The following is a 14,296-nucleotide window of genomic DNA, read 5'->3' on the forward strand; positions in this document are numbered from 1 at the left end:
CACAGTGATACGCCTGGATACAAAAGTCATACCACATGGTCTAGCAGGCGGGTCGATGGAGCAGGATTACCTCGTAACCATAACCTGTGCGGGTCTCTCGGTTCCTCAGCATGTCCTGATAGCTGCCAAGGTTTCAGACTGCTATGTGTGGCATTTTCATCATTTCAGAGTAACATGTTTAGAAGGATTTACTGCGTTATTTGTATTTTTTAATTTCCATTTCAGAGGTTTTCTTCATGTACACGTATTTAGGTCAGAAACCATGACATTGAACGAACACGGACGGGAAGGCTCTTGGGGGGGGGGGGTGTAACTGAAAGGCTGTGGGGCTGTGTAACATGAGACAAGCTCTTCCAGAGGGCTACCATTGTGAGTAAAGGTGAAAGTGTGTTTCAGGCAGCACTGCAGACTGTACAGAGCTGAGCACTCATTGGCACTGCACTAGGCACTTAAATAAAGCTCCTCCTTGAACGCGCCTGGCACCCACAGGGAGATCAGGGTGCTATAAATGCGTGACTTTGTATTTCAGTGCGGTGATGCGGACCACCAGAGGCCGGGGTCAGGTGGCGGTAGTAATGAAGCGGGATCCTCCCTGAAGGCTCGCAAAGAGGGTGCCCGAGTAGTTTCACTTGCCTGATGCTCCCACCGCAGAAACCTCTTCTTCCCATTAAAGGGACATTACATGGAATAAACACTTTTTGAGAGTGATAAGATTTAGAAAGAGATTTGGAAAACAGTGCATTTTACTGGGCTTTGTAAGACTAAGAAGAGATAATGGAGGGCTCTGAAGCAGACCTGGCTAGACATATAAGCGACAAATCGGGCCTGCAGGGACCCACCCAAATGCCCCCTTGGCCCCCCCAAATAAAAGTTCCTGAAACCGGGCCTGAACATCACACGCTTATAATTGCGGTCTCTGCACAAAACATTGCTTGCCTAGGGATTGCAATTTACATAATAATAATAAAAGCTTATAAAGCGCCTGGTTACACTAGGAAACAGTGTATCCCCGCACTGTGCAGACAGAGGATCGGGCCGGCTCAGTTTAAACAGATATCGCAAAGGGGCCGCCGAGCATTCTCACTCTATTTCGGGAAGAGATGTTAAATATCAATTCAAATGGTCAGGCGATTTCAGTAGATGTTTCCTAAGTTAAATTTGCCCGGCGTAAAACGCCTCTAATACCATACGAAGTTATTCAATAAAGAGGCAGGCGCTGGAGACAGGAAGACAGGAAACAAGTTATATTCCGACGGAGTAGAACACATCAGATCAGACAACAAGGTATCGTCTCGAGGTGCTCTCTCAACCTCTCTGAGACCTGGTCTTTTATACACTGGTTTAAGACATGTGAACGTCCTTTATTACAACAGGGACATTGTGAAGTATGAGAACGACATCACCGGCACCCCCCCAGTTCCGGCCCATTCCAACACATGACAACAGTAGAGGCCCTTTCCCCTCATATGATTGGAAGGGGCTATCACGCAGCTGAGTGTTCTGCCGATTCCTTTGGAATGTGTGCGCCTGATCGATTCTCAGGGGATGGGGAGGTCGTGATCAATAGTGGCTCCTTTCAGGAAAGGCGAGTGAATTACAGTAATGGGCAATAAACTGTATCCTCGGGCTAAAGGATGACCAGAGGTTCGTACAGGCAGTCGGGCTCAGAGGAAGGGGTCATCAAAGGAGGGGTATTCATGGACGGAAAGGAGGTGTTGGTCAGGCGCGGGGTGTGATTCCTTGAGACAGAGTCATGGGAGGGGAGGGTTCATGACTTGCGCGTGTGAGTGCGGGGGCAGCCAGGGTGCGCGGGGAAGGCTTGCAAGGTTCAGGGAAGTGTGCTGACGGGCGATCGTGAACAGGGAGACCATGGTACCTAAAATGGCTGTCGTGTATACTCATACGTGAGTCTGCAAGATGGCGTAGATAATGTTTAGTACACGAACTAAAATTCCACAGTCCTCCCTTTAACATGTCTCGCCAGCTTGTCAGTTCGGATCGATCCCCATGAGACCACGCACCTCTATCTCGTATAGGGGACTCATGTGCTCAGTTTTAAAGTTCAAAGTCTTTGGGCACATACAGTTGGAAATGAGTGCACATAAAGATGGTAAACATTGAATACCTAAGCAACACCCACACAGTATCATGATTGGTATCAATAAAAATGTGAACAACCTCCATCCCCAGTTCTTCAAAGTGTCCCAGAACCAGCCTCCAAGCGACCATCCTTCCTGCTCCTGGTGAACCTCTGAGGACAGTCTGTGGAGGTGTTCGATTGCCTTGTAGACTGAAGGCGAGTTATCTGGCACGTAGGTGCAACAGCTGGAGCCGATGATGCGGCATGCACCTCCGCGGTCGGCCAGAACCACATCTAGAACAAGACGGTTTTGAAGAGCCACCAGGCGGACGGCCTGAAGCTCAGCCGTGTTGTTGGCGAGGATGCCAGCGGTGATGTTAATGGTTGTTTCTAATGCCTGAGTCAGGTGTCGGATAGCGCGGCTATTTGCCATTGGTCCCCACAGAGGAACAAGTCCCTTTGCTGCATCCAGGAACTGTGCTCCGGTGGAGTCGGCTTGTTCAACATCTCCGGCGCGCTTTTGCCGGTGGTGGTTGGCTGGAGCCACATACGTGGGAGGAAGAATGAAGGCGATGTAGCACGTACCCCTCCAGCCTCTTGGGAGCCAAGTGTAAGCTTTGGTGCCACAAACAAAGTACATATTCGGGGAAGCAACAAAGGAGGGGGGGGTCAGCTGAGACCAATGTTTTGGTGATGCGACAAGAACTGTGACCCACCAGCTGCGTTCCTTGTCCTTCGAGGCATACAAGTCCTGTGACATTGATGACAGACAGGGCCACGGTCAGGGTGGCAGCCGTTTGTTTCCGCAGGTGGGAGAAGGTGGGTCTGGCTGGATTGTGGAGCACTTGCATCTCGACCCTTTCTTTGGCAGGGATGTTCGTGAGGAAGGTTGAACCTGAAATTGCAGGACAAAAGGGTTTTTCTGTTTTGTTCAGCCAGAACCCATAGTAGAAGTGTGACACCGTTTGACCAGAAGTTGCGTTGTCCTTGTGGCTTTCCTGCATGAGGATCAACCAGGCGAGGCAGGAGCCGTGAACTGAGAAAGGAGAAGGGATGAAGGGGATGGAGTGTCCGGTAGCATGTGGGAGCAACCCACAGATCCAGCAGTTCGTGGCATTTGCTGCAAGGTTGTGCTGGTGCAACAGTTGTACGAAGGAATTGTTCCAGAACTCCCTACGCCTTTCTCGGAGCTGAGGTGGAAGGGTGATCAGGTGGTGTTCTTTCGTGGTTGGCTGGACAGTGGTTGGCAACATCTGGTGAGCGGGTGTGCTTTCCTCCAAGATCCAGAAGGAAGTCATGAGGAGGAGGCAAAAGAGAAAGACAATGAAGAAAGCGATTGTCTTTGATTTGTGCAAATTGTCAGTCTTTGGGTTCCTGTAGTGGGTATTTCCTGTTGCTTCCGACGTCTTCTTATCTGGCGCTTCCATCATCTTCTTATCTGGCGCTTCCATCATCTTCATCTTCAAGGTGCTCGGTAGTGGGCAGAACCACAGACTTTGTTTAGCTTCTCTCCGGGTAACCCTTGGTTGCTTTGGGTCACCTTTCTGAGATTTTTAACTTAGTCAGTGGCCTACTTAGCCGAAGCTCCCTCCTTTCGACTCAGGAAATACCCTTCTCGAGATGGCACAGTGGGATCAGAGTGTTTTGCAAGTTCAAGTGCCTCAGTATCAGGATAGCAGTTCAGTGATGGTCGGTCTTTGTTCAGGAGCTCTTCTTGGGTGCTGACGTTGTCTGTCGTGGCCAGGGTCGAGGAAATCTTCTTGCAGTGGTGTGCATGCAGCCAGTTCTTCTTCCCCTCCACTCGAAGAGCCGTCCGAGTGGTGATCAGCACTTGCCAGGGGCCCGTCCACCGGGGTTCCAGACTCTTCGCTCGTTGAAAGTTCCGGATTAGGATGTAGTCCCCCGGTTGGATATCGTGACCGGGACCCCTGGAAGCATCGGGGATGGCCTGCTGCACCTGTTGATGAATGACAGGCAACGTTTTAGTTAATTTGCATAAATAATCTGACAGCAGGACGTCGGGGACGTCGTGAATGGAGGTCGGTTTGGGGGCAGTCCAGAGGTTCATAGGCCGGCCAAACACAACTTCGTAGGGGGTCAAGTGGTGCTTATTGGGAGTGGAGCGCATCGATCCATTTTTCTGCTTGTGACCTGGTCACATACATGCGTGTCGTTGTCCTATTCTCAGCTGTGGTTCGAGCAGTGATGTCGGCTAGTGCGTTTCCATGTCCAACTAAATCTGTTACCTTCTTGTGTGCCTGGCATTTGATTACTGCTAATCGTTTGGGGAGAAGAACTGCTTCAATCAGGGCGGAGACTAAATCTCCGTGGAGGATGGGCGTACCGTGGGACGTCAGGAATCCCCTTTCCCTCCACAGGAGCCCAAAATGATGAACCACCCCGAAGGCGTACTGGCTGTCCGTGTAAATGTTTGCCGTAGTTTCCGCTGCTATGATACATGCTCGTGTGAGGGCAATTAGTTCTGCTGCCTGTGCGGATCGTTGTGTGATGCGAGCTGTTTCAACTACTGTTCGAGCTGTCGTCACCGCATAGGCAGCAGAAGTGGTGCCGTCTGGGAGTTTGATACAAGAGCCATCTACCCATAGTTCTCCATCAGGATCTGTAAAAGCAATGTCTCGGAGGTCAACTCTACTCCTGGTCTGTTCGTCCGTGAGGGTCACACAGTCGTGTATAGGGGGCACATCGGGGTCATTTTCGGGCAAGGGTAACAGTGTAGCAGGGTTCAATGTTGTGCATCTCTTCAGGGTGATGTGGGGTGCAAGTAGAGTCAATTCGTACCCTGTTAGTCGTGCGCTAGTCAGATGTTGAGTCTTAGTCTGGTTCAAAAGGGTGTCAACTGCATGGGGCACTAATACCGTGAGGGAGTTTGAAAGTACAATTCCCTCACTCTGGCGGATAGAGACAGCAGCAGCGGCTACTGCTCGAAGGCAGGCAGGTAGAGCTCTGGCGACTGGATCAAGAGTGGCAGAGAAGTAGGCACAAGGGCGTTGCTTGGCGCCGATGGGCTGAGTTAGAACAGACAATGCGCATCCCTCCCTTTCGTGAGTGAAGAGGGAGAAGGGCTTGGAGTAATCTGGTGTTCCTAGAACGGGTGCCGAGCAAAGGGCATCCCGCAACTCCTTAAAGGATGCTTGGCATTCGGGAGTCCAAGGGAGTGGGAACGGAACATCTTTGGCCAACAGGGAAAGTAGGGGTTTTATAATGAGACTGAAATTTGGTAACCATTGTCGGCAGAAAGAAGTAAGGCCCACTAATGAACGGACTTGCTTCTGCGTTTTTGGAATGGGGGTGTCCAGGATGGTTTGGATTCGGTCGGGCGTAAGTTTTCTCCCTTCTTTGGACAGGAGGTGGCCCAGGTATGTTACTTGGGGCTGATAGAACTGCAGTTTCTTTTTGGAGACTTTGTGGCCATTCTCCGCAAGAAAGTGCAAGAGTTGGATAGTGGCTGTGATTGCAAGTGGAGTGGAGTCGGCCGCCAAAAGGATATCATCAACATATTGGATCAATACCACTCCATCCGGTAGCTGGACGGTGTCCAGCTGTCTTTTGAGGGCCTGGCTGTAAATGCTGGGACTTTCAGTGTAGCCCTGGGGAGCTCTACAAAATCGGTATGAAAGTTTTTTTAAAGTGAAGCCGAAGAGATAACGGCTGTCTGGATGGATGGGGATAGAGAAGAATGCATTTTTAAGATCAATAACGGTGAAGGTGGTGGCAGTGGACGGGATGAGAGTCAAAATGGTGGCGATGTCTGAGACTACGGGGTACTGTGGCACCACCACTTTGTTGATTTCTCGCAGGTCGATGATGAAGCGGTACGCGCTCTCATCTCCCTCACCTTGTTTCTTGACAATGGGTAGGATAGGGCTATTGCAGACATTACTAACCACTTCCTCTACCACTCCTGCGTCCACCAAGGACTGAATAATCGCTACCAATGCTTTCTCGCCTTCGGGCGATATCCGGTACTGTGGGAGTTTCGGGAGTATTGCATCTGGTCGAACAGTTATGTGTACAGGATCGATCATCATTCGTCCTACATCCGAGTCGTTTCTGGCCCATAGGTACAGGGGTAGGGTATCGAGCAAGGATAGGTCAGCATCTGTTATGGTGTACATATGTCGTGCGGGGTAGGGTCTGGACATGCTCGGGTTGTCGTACAGGATGACTCGGACTCCATCCGGGGAACACCTAATAGTAGCTCGGAAATGTTTCAGTAAATCAATACCCATAATGGCGTCAGGGGAGTTGGAGGAGAGCAGAAATGTTGTGTCAGTAGGATTGTTTCCTAGGTCAAAGGAGATAGGTACAGACAGGGGATTAGTGGAGGGCGTTCCATCGAAACCTATCGAGGTAATGTGTGAGCCAGACAAGGGTGCCCTTGGAATCAGTCGCTTTGATAATACACTACGTGTCGCTCCAGTGTCTACCAAAAATGGAGACTTTGTACCCAGGACCTTAGCAGTGACGTAAGGACCTTGCTGGTCAACACAGAGCTCGACTGGATCCCTCCCTTGCCCCTGGCAGTCCTATGCAGAGTCGTGAGCATTGTTGCAGTCGGACTGTTGGCACTGATTCTGTCGGGGGCGGTCAAATGTGTTTGGTCTGTCAGATCGGTCATTGGTGGTGTCGCGGGTCTGCCCTCGTCCTTGCCCTCCAGTTCTGGGGCCATTTGTCATGTCCCTGGTTTCTTTATTTTTAATCATTTCCCGAAGGGCCAGGCATTGAGACTTCCAATGCCCAAATTCTTTGCAAAATGCACACTGGTTCTCATCGAGGTCGGTTCGTGGAGCGCCAGGTGTGGGGTTGCGGTCTCTAGGGGCCGAATTCCTAGGGGCCGAATTCCTAGGGGCATTCGACTGGTAATTTCCCCTATACCGTTCCCTTCCTGTAGTCACTCCCTGTAATTGAGCAATCATTACTCGTTCCTTTAAGTCCTTTTTCTTTTTCTCAGTTGCCCTTTCGTTCTCGTTCTTTTGGTGTTCGTAATACTGAGCCATCTGAAGGATAGCTGCAGGTTTAGAGGCTCCCCAACTACTCTCGCTAGTCTGTAACTTTTGGGAGACCTCTTGCGATAGCCCCTTTACGTAGTTTTGTACGAATAGGTGTTGTCCGGTTGTGGTGGTCATATCTTGGCCACTGTAGTCGGAGAACACTGTTTCGAATCGTGAGAAGTATTCTGATACATCTTCCTGAGGTTTCTGGCGACAGGCCGTGACTACCGACCAGTCTACCTTCTTTTCTGGGATCAACGTCTTTAGCTTCTGCACTATTTTGTCGGGGACTTCCAGTATGTCCTTTACAGGTTTCTTTCCGGGCTCTCGCTGCCTATCTAGGTCATCGAGTTGTTTCCAGGTGTGTCCGAACAGGTCTGTGTGGTCGGCTTTCCGGATTTGCTTCCACACATCAGCCGGCAGACACAACCCGAAAAACAAATCAATGTCCGCTAGAGTCATTATGGTTGAGCCCAAGGCTGTGCCTAGTTCTGTATAAAATGCTGTAGGGTTTTTTCGTAAATCGGGCAGGGTTTGCCTAAAAGTTAAAATATCTTGCCGATCCCATGGTTGGTAAACCCAGTTGTACACAACCCTCCCTTTTGCATCTGCGTGGTTGATATCATTGTTTGTTTCCTGACCTCTTGGGGGAACCCAATAGGGGGCGGCTTCTCTGATAGGCATCATCGTGTTGGCTGCTTCTAATGAGGGCTCAATCGTTTCAGGGACTGTGATCTTGACCTCTGGTTTCTGTTCCGCGAGGTGGCGGAAGACCTCAAGCGTTTGCATGAAGAGGTCTGTCACATCGCTCTCAGTTCCATCTCCAACATCGACCCTTCTATATAGAGCCGTCAATTTTGTTGGACCCTTATTCTGGTACCTATCCTCATATGCGTTCAGGGTGTGGTAGCTGAACCGTAAAATGAAATGCCGTCTATGACTACCGGCATGTGAATTGTGCATATTCATCGTATATTCTTAGCTCTCCTTCCGTTCTACCAATGTTTTTGATATTTTGTCGATTCCATCCCGCTCATCTTTGCTCAACCTATTTGGTCTGGCTGTTAGGTGCCTGCTAGTCTCATGTTCATCTGCTGTTGTTACCAATGCGGCTGGTGCGAAGGCCGTAAGAGCTGGGGCACTAGCGCTAGGGTCACCCATACCTGCACTTTGAACTGGTGAGTGTTGTGCTAGAGGCTGGCTGGGAGCATAAGGAGGAGGCATGTAGATAATAGGAGGTCCGAGCAGTAACTCGTCATTTGCCCGCTGTTTGGAGGTTATCTCCGGGTAGAGCGCAGAGGTGGTCCTGACAGGGCATTGGCCTGCCAGTCCTGATTCTTGCGTTTGTCTAACTTCCTCTCTTCTTCTTATTTCTTCATCTAGTTCTTTTGCGGCCAGATGGGTGTTTTTTCGTAATTCTTTCACTATTTTCGCTTCCTCTCTTTTCCTGCGATGTTCTGCTTCTTTGCACCACATACCAATACTATCAAGCATAGTGGGCGTTGCCTTGTTTATTTTTACAGCTGCTTCTAGTGTTTTTATTTTATTTTTATCAAATGAACCTATCAGTGGCCATTGATTTTTAGGATCCTTTTTTGTATATTTATGCCATAACTTACTATAAGCTATAGCGACTAGTCCTTGCTTAGTAAACATGTCCTTATTAGGGGTGCCTTCCAGTGGAGCTGGATGGTTCATCTCTAATAAGCGGTCCGGGTTGACCCAACTATGAACCAATGGGGAGAAGATAGGCATGACGGATTACAATGGGGGGCAAAAGCCTGCACTACCTATCTTTTCACTACTTGCAAAGACTGGACAGAATATTCTATTCTATGCTATTTGCAAATAGAGAATACCTCCGAAAAGAACCAATTCCCAAAACAGTCAATGTTCGGGCAAACAATCAATCAATGAGGAACGACATAGGTACGACGTGTTAAAGGTTTGCGTTACCTACCCTTCACTATCGGCAAAGGGAGAGAGAATATTCCTATTCTTCCCCGTTTGCAGACAGAGAAGATCCTTAAGAGAACCAACTTCGAACAATTCAATGCTCGATTCAATCAATCAATGAGGAGAAAAGTAGGCACGACGTGTTAAAGGCTTGCGTTGCCTACCCTTCACTATCTGCAAAGATTAAACAGAGTATGGCGATTCTGTGCTTGTTTGCAAATAGAGAATTTCTCAGAAACAATCAATAAGTAATACTAGTATTTTCAAACAATCAATCAATCAATTTCGCAATTTGTCGTGTGTCACGACCTTACCCGGACCGCATGGACAGTTTCTCGTCTTCCGCTTCCAGCGCCCGATTGTCCTCTATTCTCTTGTTGCTATCGCGGCACTCCTGGTGGTTCCCAGTCAGGACCGTAGATCACTCGGGAGAGGTCTGCTCGGAATCAGTGAAGTTCAGATGATCGGCTGTCAGACGAGGGTCTATCGGACAGGAGCTCTCCCGATCGTTGCAGTTGTTCACTCTGTCGTCGGGACCTCTCCCACTGGATCCACGTGTCGCTGATGGGCCCCGCGTTTGGGACGCCAATTGTTAAATATCAATTCAAATGGTCAGGCGATTTCAGTAGATGTTTCCTAAGTTAAATTTGCCCGGCGTAAAACGCCTCTAATACCATACGAAGTTATTCAATAAAGAGGCAGGCGCTGGAGACAGGAAGACAGGAAGACAGGAAACAAGTTTTATTCCGACGGAGTAGAACACATCAGATCGGACAACAAGGTATCGTCTCGAGGTGCTCTCTCAACCTCTCTGAGACCTGGTCTTTTATACACTGGTTTAAGACATGTGAACGTCCTTTATTACAACAGGGACATTGTGAAGTATGAGAACGACATCACCGGCACCCCCCCAGTTCCGGCCCATTCCAACACATGACAACAGTAGAGGCCCTTTCCCCTCATATGATTGGAAGGGGCTATCACGCAGCTGAGTGTTCTGCCGATTCCTTTGGAATGTGTGCGCCTGATCGATTCTCAGGGGATGGGGAGGTCGTGATCAATAGTGGCTCCTTTCAGGAAAGGCGAGTGAATTACAGTAATGGGCAATAAACTGTATCCTCGGGCTAAAGGATGACCAGCGGTTCGTACAGGCAGTCGGGCTCAGAGGAAGGGGTCATCAAAGGAGGGGTATTCATGGACGGAAAGGAGGTGTTGGTCAGGCGCGGGGTGTGATTCCTTGAGACAGAGTCATGGGAGGGGAGGGTTCATGACTTGCGCGTGTGAGTGCGGGGGCAGCCAGGGTGCGCGGGGAAGGCTTGCAAGGTTCAGGGAAATGTGCTGACGGGCGATCGTGAACAGGGAGACCATGGTACCTAAAATGGCTGTCGTGTATACTCATACGTGAGTCTGCAAGATGGCGTAGATAATGTTTAGTACACGAACTAAAATTCCACAGTGATGGGTTTTAAGTTGCTTTCGGAATCTCATCTCCGATGGTTCCATGCGGAGCTCAAAAGGTAGGGCATTCCATTGTTTACTGGCCAAGTATTTAAAGGAGCGACCACCCATACGGGCACGATAGATTCTAGGTACTTGGAAGAGCATGCTTCCAAGGGACCTTAGATTGCGCCTGGGATGGTACTTGGTCAGTAATTTTTGAAGATAGATCGGCCCCTTATCTTGCACTTGTAATCAGGGCCATAATGGCTTGGTATCAAATCTGTGCTCTGAGAATGAGGAATGGCTTTCTCATGGTTTATTGAGTTAATTGATACGTTCGTGTGTTTTCCATTTGTTCTACATATGACCGCTACCACATCGTGGAAATATACAGCCTTGGGTGACTCCGCCTTCAGTAGCTCATCGTCTTCATGTGCTTCAGTGATGCATATTTTCTCTTTCTGCCTCTAGATTTCCTTTTTACACCTTCACATGTTAGACACTCTAGCTGCACATTTCTTTTGATAAGGGACATATTTAAGCCAGAAGGTGACGTTGTGGCATTGCTGACTGAGGCGCTGTAGGGCATAGTTTTTCTGTGCTGGCTGGGGATGGGTCTATCTCACTCTACAGTGCTGAATATAGACACAGCTGCGTGATCATAAGCATATAACATGAACATTGACTGCTGGTGGCCCCTTCCTTAATACACAACTTGACAGAACTTGAGAAGTAATCTCAGATTTTTGATCGTTGGCACTAAGTAGTGCAATTCTCCTCCAGTAGTGTTTTTCTGCCTTCTAACTATTGTTACATTTTGAAAGGTGTTAAAATCTACTTTCGTAAGTTCACGCCCCTTCGCTCCATCAGTATAACTCTTTACCATTCTCTCACACCTAAATGTGATTTAGCTTGCTCTCAATTTGTAGTAATAATTTAAATTAAAAATTTTTTTTTAAGAATGCCACAATCTAAGGTCCTTGTTGTATGTTAAATTCCACATCCTGCCTTTCCAAGATGGTGGCATAATCTGAAAATGAAACTAGCAGAGGGATGTTTAGAATGTATTATTTCCGTATTTTTCACTGGGCCATCCCACTCACCGTTTATCATTTATAATTGTAACCCTCATTCCATCTCCGGAGCTGAAAAGGGCTGCTGCATGTGTGCTTGTCATAGGCTTCCTCAACTCTTGTCCTTTCTTCCTTGTCTTTGCAGACAGACCGGGCGGTCCAGTTGCTGCTGGAGACAAGTGCTGAAAACCAGCACTACTACTGCGATTCCCTGAAGGCGTGCCTGGTCACCACGGTTACCTCCTCTGGTCCTTCGCAAAGCACCATCAAGTTGGTCGCCACCAACATGATTGCTAATGGCAAGCTGGCAGGTGAGGCGTGTTTTGATGTTTTCCGTGTTAGGTGAGCCCTGCATAGGTTACAGTATTAATGCAGCCTTGGCTTTCATACTTGTTCTTCTGCTGTGCTTATGAACCTTTCCTTTTTCTGCAGAGGGGGTGCAGCTGCTCTGCCTGATAGACAAAGCTGCTGACGCATGCCGCTATCTGCAGACGTATGGCGAATGGAACCGCGCTGCATGGCTCGCAAAGGTTGGTTGCACAAGGTTTAGACCTGATCATTACTTCTGAAAAAGTGTCTTTTTTCTTTGCTCCTGGGCTTCTAACATCTTGTCTGCTCCCATCCCCGCTCACATTCATACATCCTGGGAGATTGCCAGTGCTGTGATTTCATATTTTAGCCTGCTAATAGTACTGGGCATATGCTGGAGTACCGATTTCAGCAACTGCAGAAATTCCGATCAAGGACAGAATTACACTGTCATCGTAGATGTAAATCAATCTAAATATCGCTATTAAAACCTGCAAGAGTAAGGCACTCATTCCAAGTGCAATGTAAATCTAGATTTAGGCGTAAAATTGAAGTTTTGTGCCTGATTTGCAATACCAAGTTTTGAGATAATTACCAGACATACACAAATGTACCTGGCCACATTTCATCGAGAAAAACCTGGCAAAATGTGTTCAAGGAAGAATGGCCAGACAGAGTAAATACATGCTGTAATCTGGGATGCAAACCCGATACAGCATTTTGTTGCTCATTCCATCCCATGGAACTCTAAATGGGTAAGTGGTACTGCTGCACCAAGTAAATACCTCACACCATGGTATTGATATTTTATCATATTTCTGACCCAAACACTAGAGCTCGCAGAATGAGGAAATATCAGCAGATCCAAAACAGTTGGCCCTCTATTCTGTACAAGACATCTTGCTTCAATGCAAGCACTGGCCATGGTCAACAGCAAATTCATACAAAACTTCTGCCTGCCAGAAAATGAATTCACAGTGGTCCACTTATCCTAGATTTTCACGAGTATAAAAATGCGCCTTTTAATGAGAATTTAACAATTATGTATTTATTCAATTGTGAGCCAGGTATGCATATCTTTGATCTCCTCACCATATACCTCACGGTGACAAATACCCTTGAAGTAATTTCTTACCAGCTTGATCATGTGCCTAGGACCTGATTCTCCTACCTGTCCTCTAAGCATGACCTTGCGAACACATACAGAAAAATATTCCTGCAACTTAGAGCTACAAAAACTCTTGTCCGTATCATTTTTCATAGAATCATTAGTGGTTAACACACGGCCCAGTTATGTGCCGGCTAAATTTGGGTGTGGTGATACAGTGTGGTAGGCAACTAACTGGCTATTTCTAGTACTTCTCTCCTGAAATGACAATAACATCTGAACCTAAAATTACAGTGCTCGAATACGCACGCACTCTGACTATCTCTGCCTCTGACTTTTGACCTTCCTGCTTATGTTGGGGTCCAGCACCAAGAAACGGTGGTGAACATCTCTCTTTAAGCGCCAATAATTGTACATAGAATAATGTTATTTAAAAATACAACACTCAACTTTATTATTAATAAAAAGGCCTAGGGAGAAAATGGGACAACGTTACAAACTAATAGCCTTAATATGTATCAAAATACTTGCAGTTTTAGAGCATTAAAAAGATCCCATGTGGGTTGAAAACAGCGTTAACCCTTTTACTAAATACTCATTAAGGAAAAAAAGGATGGCCACAAAAAATGTCTGTGTCTGATCATCCCCAGGTATTTTTCTGGTGTCTTGGGTCATCATACAACTCCACCTCTTGTGAAGGCTTTTCCAAGATGAATCAGAAGGTGATCCGGGGATGTGAAGCCAAACTCGTTTTTTGTGGAGCGAGGAAAAAGCATTCCTCGTTCAAGTCTTGAGGGCATGGTCCCATTCACACTCTCAAGGCTGTTTCCATCACAGATTGTCTTCCCACTCCAGGTATTTGGGTAAGTTCAAGTAAAAAAAGAAGCATACAAAGTCGAAGCAACCCCACAACTGGTGGAAACCTTCAAGGAATCCTTGTTGCATATCTTCGGGAATGTATTGGCGCCCTCGTGTGCACCTTTGGGCTCCTTGGATCTGGCAGACCTCCAAATGGGTTACCGTTGGTGAATCTATCCCCGACATTGTCTAATTCCACAGCCGACACCAGTCCAACTCCAGCGCCATAACTCATGCCGGTCCGTCCTGCATTGATGCCGGTGGAAAAAGCCGACACAGCCTCTGCTAAAGTTTTGTTCTTCAATTTTTCTTCAACTGACACAGCCTCCTTCAGACATGAACAGACCGGTGCCATTGGCTCAGAACAGCCTTTCACTTCACAATCTCTTTGGCTCTGATTCAGACCATAGCCATCATGGTCTTGATGATAATCAAGATGATGACTAGATTTATTATAATG

The 14,296-nt window shown here is 47.7% G+C and overlaps 1 protein-coding gene across 2 annotated transcripts in view; it reads left to right on the top strand.

The window, feature by feature from the left end:
* Positions 1-14,296, top strand: part of WDR11 (WD repeat domain 11) — a 677,364-nt gene that overhangs the window by 627,831 nt on the left and 35,237 nt on the right. For both annotated transcript variants that reach the window (XM_078643933.1, XM_078643932.1), the window contains 2 exons: positions 11,707-11,872; positions 11,994-12,091. In XM_078643933.1, coding sequence (XP_078500059.1) covers positions 11,707-11,872; positions 11,994-12,091 — 264 coding nt within the window. The remainder of the gene's footprint in view (positions 1-11,706; positions 11,873-11,993; positions 12,092-14,296) is intronic.

The sequence above is a fragment of the Lissotriton helveticus genome, chromosome 5_1, assembly GCF_964261635.1.
Source record: "Lissotriton helveticus chromosome 5_1, aLisHel1.1, whole genome shotgun sequence".
NCBI lineage: Eukaryota > Metazoa > Chordata > Amphibia > Caudata > Salamandridae > Lissotriton > Lissotriton helveticus.